General features: G+C 55.5%; 8 protein-coding genes across 8 annotated transcripts; 3 read left to right on the top strand and 5 right to left on the bottom strand.

Moving 5' to 3' along the window:
- Nucleotides 1-351: 351 nt before the first annotated feature.
- BCV69DRAFT_266772 (kinase-like protein) lies at nucleotides 352-2,217 on the bottom strand (the record flags this gene model as incomplete). The annotated part of the gene is made up of 4 exons (XM_025490815.1): nucleotides 352-999; nucleotides 1,073-1,649; nucleotides 1,736-1,805; nucleotides 1,888-2,217. The coding sequence occupies 4 exons, from the start codon at nucleotides 2,215-2,217 to the stop codon at nucleotides 459-461; spliced, it is 1,518 nt and encodes a 505-aa protein (XP_025350342.1). The 3' UTR covers nucleotides 352-458.
- A 355-nt stretch (nucleotides 2,218-2,572) lies between these two features.
- Nucleotides 2,573-4,904, top strand: BCV69DRAFT_310659 (hypothetical protein). The gene is made up of 2 exons (XM_025494808.1): nucleotides 2,573-2,965; nucleotides 3,038-4,904. The coding sequence occupies exons 1-2, from the start codon at nucleotides 2,619-2,621 to the stop codon at nucleotides 4,623-4,625; spliced, it is 1,935 nt and encodes a 644-aa protein (XP_025350343.1). The 5' UTR covers nucleotides 2,573-2,618; the 3' UTR covers nucleotides 4,626-4,904.
- Nucleotides 4,765-6,007, bottom strand: BCV69DRAFT_297132 (DUF292-domain-containing protein; the record flags this gene model as incomplete). Its single annotated transcript, XM_025494085.1, has 6 exons — nucleotides 4,765-5,031; nucleotides 5,108-5,199; nucleotides 5,267-5,280; nucleotides 5,361-5,582; nucleotides 5,665-5,744; nucleotides 5,825-6,007. 6 exons carry the CDS (start codon nucleotides 6,005-6,007, stop codon nucleotides 4,765-4,767), a joined length of 858 nt encoding a protein of 285 aa, XP_025350344.1.
- A 425-nt stretch (nucleotides 6,008-6,432) lies between these two features.
- BCV69DRAFT_111468 (cytochrome P450) lies at nucleotides 6,433-8,533 on the top strand. The gene is made up of 3 exons (XM_025489088.1): nucleotides 6,433-6,770; nucleotides 6,850-7,242; nucleotides 7,324-8,533. Exons 1-3 carry the CDS (start codon nucleotides 6,549-6,551, stop codon nucleotides 8,341-8,343), a joined length of 1,635 nt encoding a protein of 544 aa, XP_025350345.1. The 5' UTR covers nucleotides 6,433-6,548; the 3' UTR covers nucleotides 8,344-8,533.
- Nucleotides 8,534-8,656: 123 nt separating this feature from the next.
- Nucleotides 8,657-10,757, top strand: BCV69DRAFT_111385 (heme-dependent catalase). The gene is made up of 2 exons (XM_025489086.1): nucleotides 8,657-8,901; nucleotides 9,300-10,757. The coding sequence occupies exons 1-2, from the start codon at nucleotides 8,883-8,885 to the stop codon at nucleotides 10,493-10,495; spliced, it is 1,215 nt and encodes a 404-aa protein (XP_025350346.1). The 5' UTR covers nucleotides 8,657-8,882; the 3' UTR covers nucleotides 10,496-10,757.
- Nucleotides 10,620-11,708, bottom strand: BCV69DRAFT_111462 (hypothetical protein). The gene is made up of 3 exons (XM_025489087.1): nucleotides 11,704-11,708; nucleotides 11,143-11,483; nucleotides 10,620-11,032 (listed from the first exon to the last, which is right to left on the bottom strand). The coding sequence occupies exons 2-3, from the start codon at nucleotides 11,329-11,331 to the stop codon at nucleotides 10,745-10,747; spliced, it is 477 nt and encodes a 158-aa protein (XP_025350347.1). The 5' UTR covers nucleotides 11,332-11,483; nucleotides 11,704-11,708; the 3' UTR covers nucleotides 10,620-10,744.
- A 641-nt stretch (nucleotides 11,709-12,349) lies between these two features.
- Nucleotides 12,350-13,273, bottom strand: BCV69DRAFT_280798 (hypothetical protein). Its single transcript, XM_025491737.1, has one exon. The coding sequence runs from the start codon at nucleotides 13,140-13,142 to the stop codon at nucleotides 12,495-12,497; it is 648 nt and encodes a 215-aa protein (XP_025350348.1). The 5' UTR covers nucleotides 13,143-13,273; the 3' UTR covers nucleotides 12,350-12,494.
- A 1,063-nt stretch (nucleotides 13,274-14,336) lies between these two features.
- BCV69DRAFT_297137 (hypothetical protein) lies at nucleotides 14,337-15,767 on the bottom strand (the record flags this gene model as incomplete). Its single annotated transcript, XM_025494086.1, has 5 exons — nucleotides 14,337-14,474; nucleotides 14,554-14,903; nucleotides 14,994-15,227; nucleotides 15,309-15,392; nucleotides 15,470-15,767. The coding sequence occupies 5 exons, from the start codon at nucleotides 15,765-15,767 to the stop codon at nucleotides 14,337-14,339; spliced, it is 1,104 nt and encodes a 367-aa protein (XP_025350349.1).
- Between the last annotated feature and the right edge of the window lie 219 nt (nucleotides 15,768-15,986).

Here is a 15,986-nt window from a genome sequence, read left to right on the forward strand (position 1 = left end):
AGTGGAATAGGGACGAGGAGGAAGAAGTCGGAGACGCGTCTCAGCCGAGTTGCGATAGGTAGCAAGGAGAACCTCTGTGAGCTCCAGAGCACGCCAGGATTGTTGGAGGGGACCGAGAAAGAGAAGCTAGCCTACCGCAGAGGGTGGGACTGCGACGTGTGGGTATACAGATGGTATCAGAAAGGGAAGATTCGAAGCGGAAGAAGTGAAGCTTGCCTTGTACGGAGTGGCTGCTGCAAGGTGCGAAGTGGACGCGAGGCGGAGCAACACGGCGCGCGTCTCTGAGCCAAAGAGGCTGGGCGAGTCTACTTCCGCCGTGCACAGATTGCTTGGCCTTGCAGACAAGGTGTTGATGAGAAAGGTATAGATTTAGCTCAGGAGATGTATGTACAACAAGTCGTTTCCGCTCTGACGGCCCAGGAAATGATCTTTCTCTCTTCGGCCCTGACGCCTTACGCTTAGCCCAGCTTGGCTCGCTTGTTCTGAGCATTAGCAGCGGCCGTCGCAACCATGCCTCCCCTGCCCGTCGCGCTCGACGACTGTCCCAGACCCGCGATCCCGCCGAGATGCCCGATACCGACTCCTCCAGACACCGAGTTGAGGTAGCCACTAGGCCCAACACTATTCGGCAGACTACCTCCCGACGCTGGAGCGGGAGCAGGGGCGGCAGGTCCAGGAAAGGCCATCGAGGTACCGCCTCCCAGCCCACCTCCGCCGCTATTGATCAGTGCTGGAGCTACCTGCGATGGGTCGACGTTCAGCACGGGGTCCGTCGTGTCGCTGTGCAGCCTCCTTGGAGGATAGATGGATACGCCAAGCGGCAGAGAGGCAAAGGCGTTGCGCGTAGGCACAGGCTCCTCTTTGAACCACGCATGCTCAAGAGCCCTCTCCGCCGTCACCCGCTTGCCTGGATCGTACATCAGGAGTCTCTCGAAGAGGCTGGCGCCGTGAGGAGGGCGCGAGCGGCTTGCGAACCAATTGGACAGCTTCGAAGAGTGCCTGTGGACAGAGGTAGTTTTGCACGTGTTAGTCAAATAGAGAGAACTACCTGTCGAGGGCGCTTTGCACCTACCCGTCGTCCGGTCCGAACCTCATTGCCGCGCAGTAGCCTCGCCACTCGGGCATCGTATCAATGGAAGGCCATCGCTCCTTGCTAGGTGGACCGAGTATGTCCACAATCTTTGCCATCTGGTCCGTCTGAAGAACAGCAGAGGGCTTGCCCTTACCCTCCATCTTCGCTTCTTCACCCTTAAATAACGGCCTCAGGCTGAGCAGCTCGCCCCAGATGCACCCCACGGCCCACATGTCAATGGCGGGCGTGTAATGACGGGCGCCCATGAGTAGCTCGGGAGCTCGGTACCAGATGGTGACGACAACCTTATCTCCGTTGTACAGGGGCTGTAGAGGCTGGGAATACAGTCTGGCTAGACCCAAATCTCCTATCTTGACGACACCAGAGTGAGTGAGTAGGATGTTTGCGGGCTTCAGATCTCGGTGCAGGACCCAATTGGAGTGGAGGTAATGCACCCCGGAGAGGAGCTGGAAGAGGAGCGATTTGAGCACAGTGGGCGAGATCCCCTCGCGAAGAACTGTAGAGTGGTGGTGGATCAGTTGCAGGAAGTCATGCGATGCATAGGAGAAGACCATGTCTGTAGCCAGAACATGTAAAGCATCTGAGTCAGTATCGTTCTTGGGCGAACGTGTAGGGATCCGCACGTCCTCCGTCTCTACGTACAGATGGCGCGGTCTTCCAGCATGACCTCTCTCAATGTGACAATGTTCTCATGCCGTAGCTCGCGATTGAGCTACCCAAGCAGTGACATTGAAGAGCAGGAGGTAGCTTCAGTACCACGTCAGTGCCGGGCTTCACCTCTTGTATCCACTCACAGCAATCTCCCTCATTGCGCTCTGACTGATGCCGGTGTAGCTTGGCGCCTCCGCCTCCTTGTCTGCCTTGAACTTCTTGATCGCATACACGCCTGCATCGGGCTCGTTCTCTCTTGCTTTCCCATTCTTCGCACCATTTGGACTCGGTACTCTGCTGCTGCTCCCACCTCTTTGACTTCCCTGCCGACTTGTTCGTTCGGGTGCCTCGGGATGCCGAAGACAAGCCTTGTACACCCTACCGTACGTGCCCGACGAGAGGAACCCCAAGACCTGATAGGTAGAGAGAATCGTTCGCCTTTTGTGGTCCCGATATTCCCGCCATGCCGTCATGGTATCCACAGTCGAAGAAGATACCGGCTTGAACTTGCGATAGGCTGCTACGGGGTGCTCGGGAGGCGGAGTGGGGGTGCTCGAGTCAGCGGGAGCCACCTTTGAGCTGGCCCCATCGCTTGTGAGAGGCGAGCGAGCCATAGTGGGTGATGACGCTGTCTGATCAGCTCAGGGGCTCAGCTTCAGACGCTTTCAACCTCCCATTTGGCTGCCCATCGGGTTGGGGAATGTGGTACGGTGGTGCTAGTCAAGCTTGGTACAGCGGAAAGGAGCCTCGCCTCGCCGTTCCGGCAGCGGAAGCTGGCTCGACCGCTCGGCGAGATTTTTGAGATTCTGCAGCACCTCGAAGTGCTTTCGATGTTGCCTCGGTACCCTGACTGCACATACCCTCATCACCTACGATGGCCGAATCATTGCCAAAGGCCAAGAAGCAAGGGAAGCTGCCTCCGGCTCCATCATCTGCCAAACTAGATGACAAGGCTGAGGAGTCTATGATGGCAGAGGGCGATGGCGGAGCCCCAAGTGATGATTCGGACGACGAGGTAGCAGATTTCCGCAATCTTCTCCCCCAGCTCCTTGCCGACAAGGGTGCCTCGGCAGGATCTGACAATGGCATTCAGAGCATCTCGATACCCAAGAGGGGAGAGAAAGACTTTGAGCCGACAGGCTTCAGGGGCCAAGAGAGGAAGCTGGAGGAGAGTCGGAGGGCAATGGAGATGGTCATTAGTCAGAGTAGGAGATGCGGCAGGTGAGTTCTGAGATACTACTCCCTATTCCTGTGAGTATCGATGCTGACATGATTGCTATCTCGTTCCCGTAGCAAAACTCTTTCAACGGCAATTTGGCGCCCAGATCTGAATAGAGCAATCGTCCAAGTGTCAAGGGGAACAACCATCGCCTCAATGGGAGTGACCGCGAGAACGCCTCTGACTGTGTCATCTCCAGACGACCTCCCTTCGACATCGTCGGATGTCATTGGCCCCAACAATCAAGTAGGCGTATGGAAAGCAGGAATCTTCTACCCTCGGTCGGTCACAAGGACGGAGCTGCTCCCGGAAGAGGCGCTCTTCCTGATTGAACGGGGTACACTCGACTGTACTACCTCGATTAGGCTACAAGATTCTGAAGAGGAAGTTCAGATCCCCTTGTCGCTTCAGCATGCCTTCAGTCTCATGCTGGGAAAAGACGGATGCACGCGAGAGCGATATCAGGCATACGCATATCTGAAGAGACTGGGCTACTATGTTCAAAGAGCCAGCGTAGCGGAGTCACTGAAAGAAGCAGCTGCTGCTGCAAGGAAAAGAGAATTGTTGGGGACAGACCACGACATAGCTACACCACAGGACAGGAAGCCGAGCTCACAAGGGGTCATCGCTGATCCCAAAAGGCCTCTGAAGCTCGTCACGCTATGGGACCTCTTGCTCTATATACCACGGCGTCTGGCTCAAGTCGGGACTACAGTCAGCTCTGCAATGATAGCATGGTTAAAGAGTGTTGCAAGCAAAGCCAGTCGGACATTATGGGGCGGAGGTCTCGGCAGTAGACCGTCTTACACGACAAGAGGCAGAGGTCTCCTGGGCCTCGGTGGCCAACAACTGGCGGATTATGACTCGATCTTCTCTGCCTTGCAGATCATACCCAGCGGTCATGACCTGCCGACCCCGCATGCTCGAAGCTCGCAGCCCTCCGACCCGCGCTTCCAGCCCTTCTTCTATGCCTGGCGCCCCGCAACGCGCTTTCGCAAGACGAATCCTCCCCTGCCAGAATATCGCATCGCAGCAATCTCAGCTCGCGACTCGAGTCTGCCAAAACTTCACGAGTTCCAGAGTATGTTCGAGTCTGTACCGCTCGAAAGGGACGCCTCTGCACGTGTTGCAGGAGAGGGAGGTGGGGAGGTAGATGAAGCGGAGGAAGAGGAGAGGATACGGGCCGCTGCTGAGAAGAAGCGGAACGATGAGAGTTACGGGAGGGGCTTCCTTGCAAAGAAGAGGAAGGAGGAGATCATGGCCGCCAGAGCCGCTAAGCGTAGTGGGCAGCCCGGGATAGGTTCCTCAGCCTTGGGGTCATGGCTTAGAGAGCGACTGGAGTCGTATCTCCCACCGCGAGTCCTCTCCGCCGCAGACAATTTGCTCTCGGGCACGTCGAGCCTCCTACTGGCGCTAGCAAAGGCATTCAGCCATCTGCCACCCGGGAACAGCCGATCTTCACCCTTCAATAATCGAAGGAGACAAGGACCACCGAGGCCTCACTTCCAGCAAAGCCAGCATCGTCGTCCTAACCCCTTCCCTGCTCTCAAGGCCGGACGGAGGGATGTCATTCTTGCTGTCACAGACCATGGTACCACGAGCATGCTGAGATTTGGAGAGGCTGAATTTGAGAAGTGGAGATTGATGGGTGCGCCGAATTGAGGGTGGTGTGGACACGGGGTCCACGTGGAAGGGAGGCTCTTCTTCGTCTCTCGTCCTCAGGGGACAAGTGTGTAATATAGGTCGCTTGCCTCGTCGCATCCTGTGCACCTCCCGCTCTACTTGCGTGCAACATCTGCCTCTACTTCCTCTTCAGAGCGGCGAATCTAGCCTCCAGATCGTTATAAGCGTTGCCTCCTCCTCCATTTGCACTCTTCTCCTCGTCCTTCTTTTTGGCAGCATCCACCTCTTCCGTCGCTTTCTTGCTCGCCAACGTCTTCTTTGGCTCCCCATCCGACTTGCCCCCGTCTTTAGCAACGGCGTTGCCGAGCTCAACGTTGTGCTGTGCGTCCGAATGAGTTGCAGCTGCTGCTTTGGCGTCTATCACGGGCACGGCGGCTGGCTGGGGCTGTGCACATAGCGATGAGAGGAACTGCAGTGGTCAGAGAGCATCTTGCTTGCGCTGCTGGGATGGCCAGACTTACGGTGCTACTAGTCTCTCCTTCTACTTCTGCTACCTCAGCCTCTTCCTTCTTCAGATGCGGGGATGTAAAGGGCACATCGTAGGCCTTGCAGACTGTCAGAAGAAAAGAGTGCCTGATCAGCTCATTGCTCACATGCGGCGCGGCGTAATCTCGACTCACTCTCTGAAATGTACCTGGCATTTCGGTTGAAGAAGAAGACGAGTCAGTGTCTCTGCCTCCTCACACCCCCGCATTCCGTCCTACGCCGACTCACATGTCCACCAGCTCCTCCCCCGGCGTCTGAGCTGCCATCCGACTGGTGATCCTCGTGCTCACTACCGATCCACCCTTGTTCTCCGTGGCCGCCTCTGCATACTCTCTACCATAGCGCGAGATGAGCATCTCGCGAAGGACGTGCAGCTCCCGTAGCTCTACGCGAGGAGCGGCGTGGATTATGGCGGCGCAGGCTTCTGCTATTGAGGGCTCAGGCTCTTTTCTGTAGGTCGAACAGAAAAAGAGAACGGTGAGGTGAGCGGGGTTCGTTTGCAATGAGGGCTCTGAGAGCTCTCTGGACTCACCCAAGGAGGTCTAGCAGGGCAAATCTGGCTAATAAGGTCTCGCAATAGAGCTCCAGGATTTCAAGCAGCTCGATGTGAATCTATTGGTAGGGAAGGATGCGATGAGTACACGTCAGTCTCTTGCAAACGGCACAATGGCATTCATTCTCTTTGTACTTACGTCCTCGGCAATGATGCCCTCGGTCTTTATCCTGGCCGTCTCCAGCTTCCCCCTCTCTACGAGGTTGGCAATATCTCTCCGATCCTTCTTTGCAATGGCCTCCTTTTTACTCTGCAGCATCTTCGTCCGCTCTACTGCAAGCTTGAGCTGGACTTTTGTCCGCGACAGATTGAAGGCCGGCATGCTCAATGAAGGTGATGGACTGTGATTTGAATGTCAGAATACGGGCAGTGAGAAGGTAGAGCGTGAGGCGGAAGTAGGTGACGATGCTCGGCTGTGAGCAACAGGGCGTGATGCTCCACCTTGGCGCCTGCAGTGTGCAGCGCCCGCGCCTCATTGCTTCACCCCGCTCCGAGTATCACCTGCAGCCTTTGCCTCTCCTTTGTCGAGAGCAGATCAGTCATGGTCTCCCATATCGGCCGCCTCGCCCGGATAACTCCAATGAGCTAGTCTGGCCCCCTTTGCAAGTTTCCTGCACATACTGCCGGTGAGGCGGCAGAGCGGCCATGGGGATAAGATGCCCCTGTAAGATCTCAGGGCCGTCCCTCGGATAAGGCGGAGCGGGGTTGCGATTGCCTCGAGGTACCCACGGCCATTAAGTACCGAGGCAGGCTGTGGGGCCCCTCGACCCCCCCAGCAAGGAACCTCAACCAAGTCATTACTCCTACTTCAAGACCTCCAGAGCATCTTATCAAAAAGCTGGACTTTCGCACCATAGCTCAAGATGGCGCAGTCTGACTCAGTCATCATCTCGACGTTCATGCGTCTTTATGCGCCCTTGGCCAACTTGCCAATCGCCTTGCAGATCTTCGTGTCCCTGCTGTTGGCAACAGTATCTTGGGTCGCATACAATTTCTTCCTGCGTCATAGGGGTATCCCAGGACCTCTGTATGCGCGATTGGGCATTCCTTACTACCTCGCTTGGCGCGCTCTGAAGCTCGACTGGGTAAGTCTGTGCTGAATGCCGTCGGCAGCCTCAGGATCGTCATTGACCAGGATGCCTACCTCCCCACCGCTTCATTTAGATCTGGCACGTTCAAGACCTACACAACAAGTACGGGCCTGTAGTCCGAATCACTCCGAACCAGATTGACATCTCGTCGCCGTCTGCCCTGCAGTCGATTTACTCCTTCTCCGCCTCCAACTACCTCAAGCCTCGACACTTTTACGACGGTTTTGTCCTCTTCAAGGGCAATCCCTCGATCTTCTCTGACTGCGATCCTCACTCCCATGCTGCTCGCCGAAGGGTTCTGTCAGGCGCCTACGCACTCAATTACCTTGTCAAGCTGGAAGAATGTGTGGACCCAATGATCGACCTCTTGATCAAGAGTATGCGCAGGAAGGTCAGAAATGGCGAGATCTCGCAGGACATGACACAGACGCTGCACATGTTCGCCATGGATGCCGTCGGCGAATTGGTGAGCTCAAAGGAGAATTAGATCTGGCGATGACCGAGCGTATCCTGAATGTACATCTCCCTCTCCCCTTCCTCCTCACAGGCCTTTGGCGAGCACTTTGGTTTACTGCAGAAGATGGCAGATCCCACACGATTCCTGCGAGGAGCCTCGAATCTTTCGCAGTGGGGTGGAGCCTTTGCCTACATGCCCCCTGGTGTCATGGGTCACGTACGCAACTTCCTGAAACGCTACTACAACGAGCCAGGACCCGAGGTCATTGGCATCCACACCAAGGCTCGCATCAACCGCCGTTTTGCTCTGTTGGCTGAAGGAAAGGAGGGTGAAAGGCCCGATATGCTCGCCAAATTCATCGACGCCAAGAATCCAGACGGGACTCGCTGCACTCCGATGCAGGTTACCTTTAACTCTTCTTCTGTCATTGCTGCCGGTTCGGATACCACCGCTTTGGCGTTGGCTGCCACTTTGCGCTACCTCGTCGCCAACCCACGCTGCTACGCTAGAGTTCAAGCAGAGGTCGATGAAGCCTTTGAGACTGGCAAGCTCAAGGAGCCATGCATGTACGGTACGGCAGTCAAACTCAATTACCTCCAAGCCTGTGCCAAGGAAGCCTTACGTCTGCATCCCCCCATCGGCATGTCCCTGCCCAGAGTAGTGCCAAAGGGAGGAGACGTCATCGACGGCCGCTTCTACCCCGGCGGCACCACCGTGTCCATCTCCGCCTATGTCCTCCACCGCGATCCCAAGATCTGGGGTGCCGATGCAAATGAGTATCGACCGGAGCGATGGACCGACGGCAAGGGCGGAGAAGAGGAGCGCAAGAACCTCGAGAGGAACTTCTTCACCTTTGGTGGGGGTTCGAGGATCTGCATTGGAAAGAACATCAGCTTGATGGAAATTACAAAGGCCCTTCCGAGGCTGCTGTGGCACTTTAACTTCAAGGCCAGTGCTCGACCCGAAGGTTGGGTGGGCAGGGACAGCGATGGGTCGACGGGACCGGATATTCCCTGGTATGTGACTTCTAGCTGGTTCCTCAATGCTGAGCATCTGCTCCTGGATGTCAACCTGCGACGGCCTGAGGAAGACTTTGACGATGATGACTAGCCAGGGAGGGGGGTTGATGGATTTGTCTGTCTTCTACAATGTCAATGTAATCTCTGTCCGCTTTGCCACGCTCCCGAAGAAGTGAGTCTAATGGCACTCACTGCGCGTGTGCCTCTCAATCAGTCTCTCCTGTCCAGGTACTCAGAACCCAGTACCACTGATTGTCAGTCTCTGCTTCCCTTGGCGCTTACAGGGATTACGTGGCTTCAGCTGTGAGCCTGTGTCGAGGTCACGATTTCCAGTCTCCAGTCTCCAGTCTCCGGTCTCGGGCCTTCGGTCTTCGGTCTCTTTGCTCTTTTGCCCAGCCCAGCCCAGCCCTTTGCGGGGTAAGGCGGGGTAAAAATTGCCCGAGGGTGGGACAGTAGGGGTCACCTGAGCAATGCGGGGTTACTACAGGCAAAGGGTTGGTCCCGTGGTCTGGTTCTGGTTCTGGTTCTGGTCCATCTGGCTCCTCCTTTCTCCTTGCCGCTCGCCTGCTTCGCCTCGCCTCGCCTCGCGAAAAGACTCCCTCACAACCTGCAAGGCGACTCTACCCACAAATGCACGAACCATGTCCTCGTGAGTGAGTGTGTGTGTGTCTGCTTTGAAATCCCAGCGGTGCTGAGCTCTCAGCGGACATGCAAAGGGGCAGATTGCGAGGGCGGGGGTGGGGCAGGCAAGATTGCCCTGGCTGGCCTGCCTTCACTTTCCCCTTGCGCACGCCCTCGACTCGCTTACTCCACACGGCGTGCGTGCGTGCACGGATGGAGAGAATTGTTGCCAAAAGACCCAAGAAGGACCAAATGCCGGCAGGGGACTTCGCCTCTGGTCGGCATGGCCATGGCGCACACGTCAGAAGACCGACAGGGATTGGTGGAGCTCAATCAAGGAGGGAGGGAGAGAGGATTGATAAAGGGGGCAGGGTAGCTAGTAGGCCCACTACCTTGAACTGTTTCCTCTCTTTTGATTTCTCGAAGGCTTTCCAGCTATCCCACTGCACATTCGCTCGAGTCGAAATCCCTCTACAGCTCCTACTAGCTTCCATTGCCACATCGACATCATGACTGCAGAAAAATACGTCCGCTGGGACGAGTCCGATGTAGAGTACGGTGCGGGCAAGGAGGAAGACGAGTTGATCAACGAGATCAGTCGTCAGATCAACACTGCCCAATCTGCCCACTGGGAGGAGCATCGTCATGCCTTTAGTGGTACCCATGTCAAGACGCACGCTATCGTCAAGGGTGAAATGGAAGTCTTGGCAGACTTGCCTCCCCAGCTCGCCCAAGGATTCTTTTCCCGCCCTGGGAAATACCCAATTGGACTGCGCCACTCGACGGAGACGACTGCGCTTATTGATGATCGAGTTCGTCAACCTCGTGGTTTGGGAATCAAAATCTTCAACGTTGAAGGACCCAAGTTGCGTCAGGATGGTAAAGATCCCAAGACGCAAGACTTTGAATTCAACTCTGCCCCTACTCTCGAGTTGGCAAATGCTCGCACTTGTAGGGATATCATCGGTCTACGTCTACAGCATGGTGGTTGTCCTGCAGATCTGGACGCAGCATTGAAAAAGCGAGACGACTATGAATCTCAAGATGCGCGAAACAGAATTCCCACTATTCCCCTCTTTTCACAGAGACAGTACTCCCAATCTGCCTTTCGCTATGGAGACTATATAGCTAAATTTGCCCTTATTCCAGCTACAGAGGTTGGAGGAGCTAAATGTCCCATGGCCCAAGTTCAGGACAAGGACAAGGAATTGACTGCTGCTGATGGACCGCATGCTTACAAGAGTTACACTACCGATTTTTACGCCCATCATGAAGCCCTCTATGACTTCCAAGTCCAACTACTCGAACGAGAATTCTTTGACTCGAATGGAAAAGGAGACTTGATTGAAGATGCTCGAATCGATTGGCCACAGGACAAGTATCCTTATATTACCGTAGCCAAAGTGAGAATTCCACCACAGGACGCTTTTAGTTTTAGAAGAGTGGCCTTTTGGGAAAATGAAATTCGAGTAGACCCTTGGCATGGACTTGTGGTTCATAAGCCATTGGGGTCCATCAACCGTGTCCGAAAAGGAGTCTATAAGGCGTCGAGCGCTTTTAGGAGAAAACTCAACAATACCCACGAGGTGACTGTATCCAGCGTGGATGATATCCCAGACTAATCGTGTCTGTGCGTACGATGCGGTAAGATCACGTGGTTCGACCTTTAGTTAGGCCTCTTTTCTTCTTCTTCGTTGCTCTGTCTTCGGAACGTCTGGATCGTGTGAAGCAATGTAACAATGTATAATCAATTATCCTACGTCGTGATGTCGCTTCGAGCGACCCAAAAAGCCAGTCCGCCAATGAGCAGCTATCTAGCTAGCTGACCGACTGACTGACTGACTGACTGACCGACCGACCGGCCGTTCAATCTATCCAAACATATCATCTCCCGGTCGCGAGTTCCCTCCCTGTCCACCCTGACCTCCCTGTCCAGCTCCGCCGGCCCCACCTGCTCCACCTGCTCCTCCCATAAATTGCCTCGCCATGGCCATCATCTGTGGATCTCTCATCATCTGTTGAATCTGGCTCATATCGGGCATCCCACCTCCTTGACCCATCCGATCTGCCATTCCCCGCAACATGGGGTTGTTGAGGAGCTGCTCCATGCCCCCGTTGGCCATCATGTTTTGGGCCATTTGTTGCATCATTGGGTTGTTCTGAGCGAAAGCAAAGAGATGGAGCGAAGACAAGGTCGTTGAGGATGTGATCGGTCAGTGTCATGGCTCTCTGAAGTCAGACGTCTATCCCGCTGTGCCTCTGTACTCACAAGCAGCGATCCAAGGTCAGGCATTCCACCACCCATACCAGGGAAACCTCCAGCACCTGCACCTGCACCAGCGCCAGCGCCAGCATCTCTGCTAACCGCTTCAGATCCCGTAGCACTAGCTCCCCGCGAGCTGTGCCCGCCTCCAGTCTTGGCCGCCTGTGCCTTGGCCGTCTCCAATCCAGTCTGCATCAGCTTGTTCTCCGGGTCCACCAACAATCCCTGCTGATACGCCTCCACCGCCTCTTCGTACTTTCCACTAGAGAATAATGCGTGTCCCAGTCGACTGTATGCTTTTCCAAACTTGGGATCGATACGAGCCGCCTCCCTCGCGTCCTCTACAGCTTTTTCATGCTGTCCTACTTGCGAATAAGCAGCAGCGCGATTAGAGTAGTAGATTGGGGAAGAGTGAAGATCAATCGCCTTGCTGTAGGAGGAAATGGCTGAACCGTAGTCCTTGGCTGACATGCTCTTGTTGCCGGCAGTCTTGTGAGCATCGGCGGCGGAGAGATCCTCAGGAGAAGGAGCAGCTGGAGCTGTAGCGCTGGAAGAAGAGGGAACAGCGTCTGTCGATCCCGATCCCGATGACGAAGAGGATGCAGCTGGGGGAGCAGCAGCAGCTCCTGCTGCTCCCATCTTCTGCTGAGTCTTGAGGAACACATCATAGATTGTCTGTAATCCCGCACTTGGAGGAGCCGGTTGTTGGTCCAGATTGAAAGCACTGCTAATGGCGTTAGCTGCCGATGTCAATTGGGCCTGCTTATCCGATGAGGACGAGGGGAGAGCGCTGGAAGAGGCAGGGTCCTTGAGCCAGGCAACGATGGCCTGCGCCAGCTGGGTACGAGTATCGACAGACATGGCGTGGGTGGGTCAAGTGAGGACAGGTATGGATCGATGGGTGGTAGGTGGTTGGTTGGGTGGAGTGGAAGTCTTGAGTGTCCGTAGAAGGTGGCCGAGTGTGGCTGAGTGGCCATTGCGCGGGAGAGGCTGAGTGCAGGCAGGCATACGTCAAGCGGGGGGCGGCCCATGCGAGCGGAGCGGGGACAACTTGGCACTCGAAGGTTCCTCCAGCCACGCCTTCCACGTAGGAAGGGGAGGAGTACAGCAGGCGCTCACACTCGAGCTCTACAATGGGCTGCACTGAAGCGAATTAGGATGATAGATGACCACGGCGAACATTCTTGCATTGGTCACGATTACAAAGTCTATCTCTCTGCTCAATTCCCACTCCATTACAGCTCTGGCTTAGCCGGGCCGAACAAGGGCTCCCCCATCATCACCTTGCGCAGGATCTGAAATCAAAATAGAGAGGGAGGAGCAGTGGCCCACCGTTATCAGCACACGCAGCGGTCACTTCATTGTACGATACGGGTCATGCGCGCACTCACATTGTATTCCTCTCCTCCGATCTTGACAAAGATGTAATAGAGCAGAGAGAATGCCGAAACGATCAGCATCGTCCTGTTTGCATAGACGGCATCTGTTGCAGGGACGGTCCGGAGGAGAATCTCAAGGAGGGTCAGAAATTGCTGCAGGCCACGACAGATCACCTTGGGAGGGCACCACTCACCGATGAACCCAATGCCTCCAGCTCCTTCTCCCCTCTGCCATCGATCCCAAGTCTCCTGTCTCTCGTTCTCCTGCATTCTTCTGATCCTCACGTTCCTCTCAATCAGCTTCCTGGACGGGACATGATAGATGGCTAATGTGGGCGCAGCCAAGATGTCCAGCTTGGCCGCCAGGTGCACTCGAGAGTACGGTCTGAGGTAAGACATTCCATCGTCCGTCAGCGACAGAGAGGCATCAATGTCCGTCTCTCCTGCGAGGAGGAAATCTTCCTCGTTGTGAAGCTTTGGAGAATCGGCTAGCACGTCGTTTGCGTCGATCTTGTCGCCCTGACCAGAGCTTCCACTGGGAGGTGATGTCGTGTTCGCGCCGAAACCTCCAGTCACACCTGTACTGCTCGTCTCAGAAGCGGGAGAGGAGCCATCGTTCCACGCCATAGAGACCCAGGGCTGTAAGTTGCAACAAAGCCATAGTAGCGTGAGAAATTGCCATCGTCCCTGCAGCACATCCCTTATCATCGCAGATCTACTTACCTGTCCTCTCACGCCCTCCTTGTACCACTCCTCATCCACATCGACGCTGATATACACCACCTTGAAATCATGGGGATACTGACGCTGAAAGTCGGCCACAGTCTACGAGCGGGCAGGATCGCACAGCACGATCATCAGCACCAAATTTCCATTGCACCACCACCTCGAGTGTCTCATCCTCCTCACTCACCTTCTGGTACTCCTTCAACGGCGCTCCAGCCCACTGACTACTAAAGTAGAGTGCCACTACTTTACAATCTCTAAAGTGTTTCCGCAAATCAATTGGTTTCCCTTTATCGTCTACCAATCGAAGTCTCCTGAGCAGTGGGTCGGAATGCTGGTACTGCTCAGGCGGGGGAAGTTTCCTCGATGAGGGCTTTAGAGCTGGTTTGAGACCGCTGGAGGACATTCGACTGAGAGGTGAGGAGGTGAGGGAGGTTTCGCTTGGAGAGGGAAAGGGAGAGGAATTACCGTTGGGAGATTGGTCTGCGGAGAATTCCGTAATGGTAGCTGCTGAGGGGGAAGACCTGAAGGAGACGGACCTCTTGGAAGGCTGAGCGCCAGAAGGGTGCGATGGCTTTGGCGCTGAAGACTGCGACGACATGACCTTCCTGTGCGACGACAGCTATGGGTTTGTGTGATGCTGCGAATGCGAGAAGATCGATGTACGCGGGATTCCTGCCAGGGAGGACCAAGAACGTGTCGCCTGGATGAGTGCGGGGAAGGACAGGCGCGGAGCTCACTCGAGCTTTCGGGCAACGCGAGAGGCGAGGCGGGGCGTTTGAGCAGCAGCAGCTGGGGCCAATACTCTGCTAGACTTGTGCGGCGACGACGACTACGACGATTCGAGAAAGAGAACAGTGTCCGCCGTGGGATGATCCGCAGTGTAAAGGTCAGAGGTGATCAAGACAGGAAGGTGAGGGCAAGTGTAGATTGCATTGCATTTGTGCTCGCTCAGTCCCAAATCTCCTGCCAAGCCGGGCCGAGCGTGGAGGGGCCGAGTGCAAGTGCCAGTCCGACCTGACACACTCGGCTCTCCGCGTTCCGTGCCGCCTGGAAACATGTGCCGAGGCCGCCGCTCCGCCCATCCTCCACCCTTCATCCTTCTCGAGCATCACTGTTGGGCGTCGCTACGGTAAAGTCAGACACTGGCCGTCGTCCCACTTGGCTCAGGATATTACGGACACCTCCAGGGTGCGATTTGATGCGCTCCACCTCTTCATTCGATTTGGTCACCTAGCGGAGTCGAGGGAGGACCGATGGAATGTCAGCATTCTGATGTTCACTGATATACGCCCAGGCTGTCCATACTCACCAGGTGACCAGCGAAACACAGAGCGTTGAGGCTCAAATGCCCGACCTCTTCATTCTGAGGTCCCTCCTCACCCAGCGGAAAGTCCTCCTTGTCTCGAGGGATCAGGTGCATTGCCTTCCCAGTCAAGAGGAGGTTCCAGCTCCTTGCTCCACGCCGTGCAGGGGCAGGCTGGGCCGAAGCTCCATCGTCGTGGCTAATGGCAGCTGCTTGAGCGCTGAACATGGCATCTAGCAGCTTCATCAAAGCGTCGCTAAGGCACGAAGTGATATCATCGGCTGAACGCGATGAGAGGCCGGGTGGTAGGAGGTGCACGAAGTGCTGGTATGGCAGGGGAAGTGCATGTACAGTCTCTGAGACCAGCACAAGAACAGGTCATGGACGTCAGTGGGCCTTGAAGATAAATCTGTGCAGCTCTACTTGCCCCTGTGACTGCTACTCACCCATCTCCTTGCCATCCTTCTGAATACGACCTAGTAGCTGTTCCACGAGTACACCGCCTCCCGACTCGAGATTGACGAATTGCAGATGGCAATGTGCTTGTGAAGCACCTGAAACTGGCCCGCAATTGTAGAAGCAGAGGATCTCGGTAGACAATGACCGGGACACAGAAGAGAGGATCTCAAAGGCAAGACGGAGAGTATCCGGAGAGGGAGGCATGGTCTGTGGTTGAAAGTCTAGGGTGCGGAAGTAGTGCGGTCATGGAGTCAGGGAGCCAGATCATGGCAACGATATGTAGCTTGACAATGCAGACATACCTCGTGTCACTAGGAGAAAGTGGTGCGGTATCAATGCGAACTTGTTGAGCAGCAGTGTATGGTCGCCCAGTTCGGCAATGAGTACTGAAGAGGACGGAGGCGGTCTTCGGAGGTCAGTCAGACGTCCTTCTACCCGCTCATACCCATTGAGAGCCACTCACAATCTTTATCATACGGCGGAGCGAACACGTCTGAAGGGTTCTGCCCTCCCTTCTGAGTAGCCGGCTCATCTCTTCCACTCTTGGCCTCTTCCTTCCTCTTCTTTTCCTTTGCCTTCTCCCTCAGTGCCTCACACCGTCTCACAGTCCATTGCATCGATGGTCCGTCTTCTCCCTCTTGATCTTTGATGCTGTGCACATCTGATGGGTAGAAGAAGGCAGAGCCGCTGGACAGGGCCGAGTCATATTGCTTTGCGATGAGGGAGGGGAGATCCCGAGGGATGGAAGTGGAGGAAGACATGCTGCAAGCGTGGAGCAATGTGATGCTTTGTGGTCTATGTAGCTTCGTAGTCGCTGTCTTGATGTGTCTTGGTATGCTGTGCAAGGATCTGGTCAAGGGCATCAGCTCTGTTGTGCTGGTCCAATGGTGAGAAGGAGCGGAAGGAGAGGGGGTGCACTGGTCGTGAAAAGCAGGAGGCCCCAGCGCGATTTTTGGCAAAGACCCCGGCTGCGCTTCTTC

The sequence above is a fragment of the Pseudomicrostroma glucosiphilum genome (genome assembly GCF_003144135.1).
Source record: "Pseudomicrostroma glucosiphilum strain MCA 4718 unplaced genomic scaffold BCV69scaffold_2, whole genome shotgun sequence".
Taxonomy (NCBI): Eukaryota; Fungi; Basidiomycota; class Exobasidiomycetes; order Microstromatales; family Microstromataceae; genus Microstroma; species Microstroma glucosiphilum.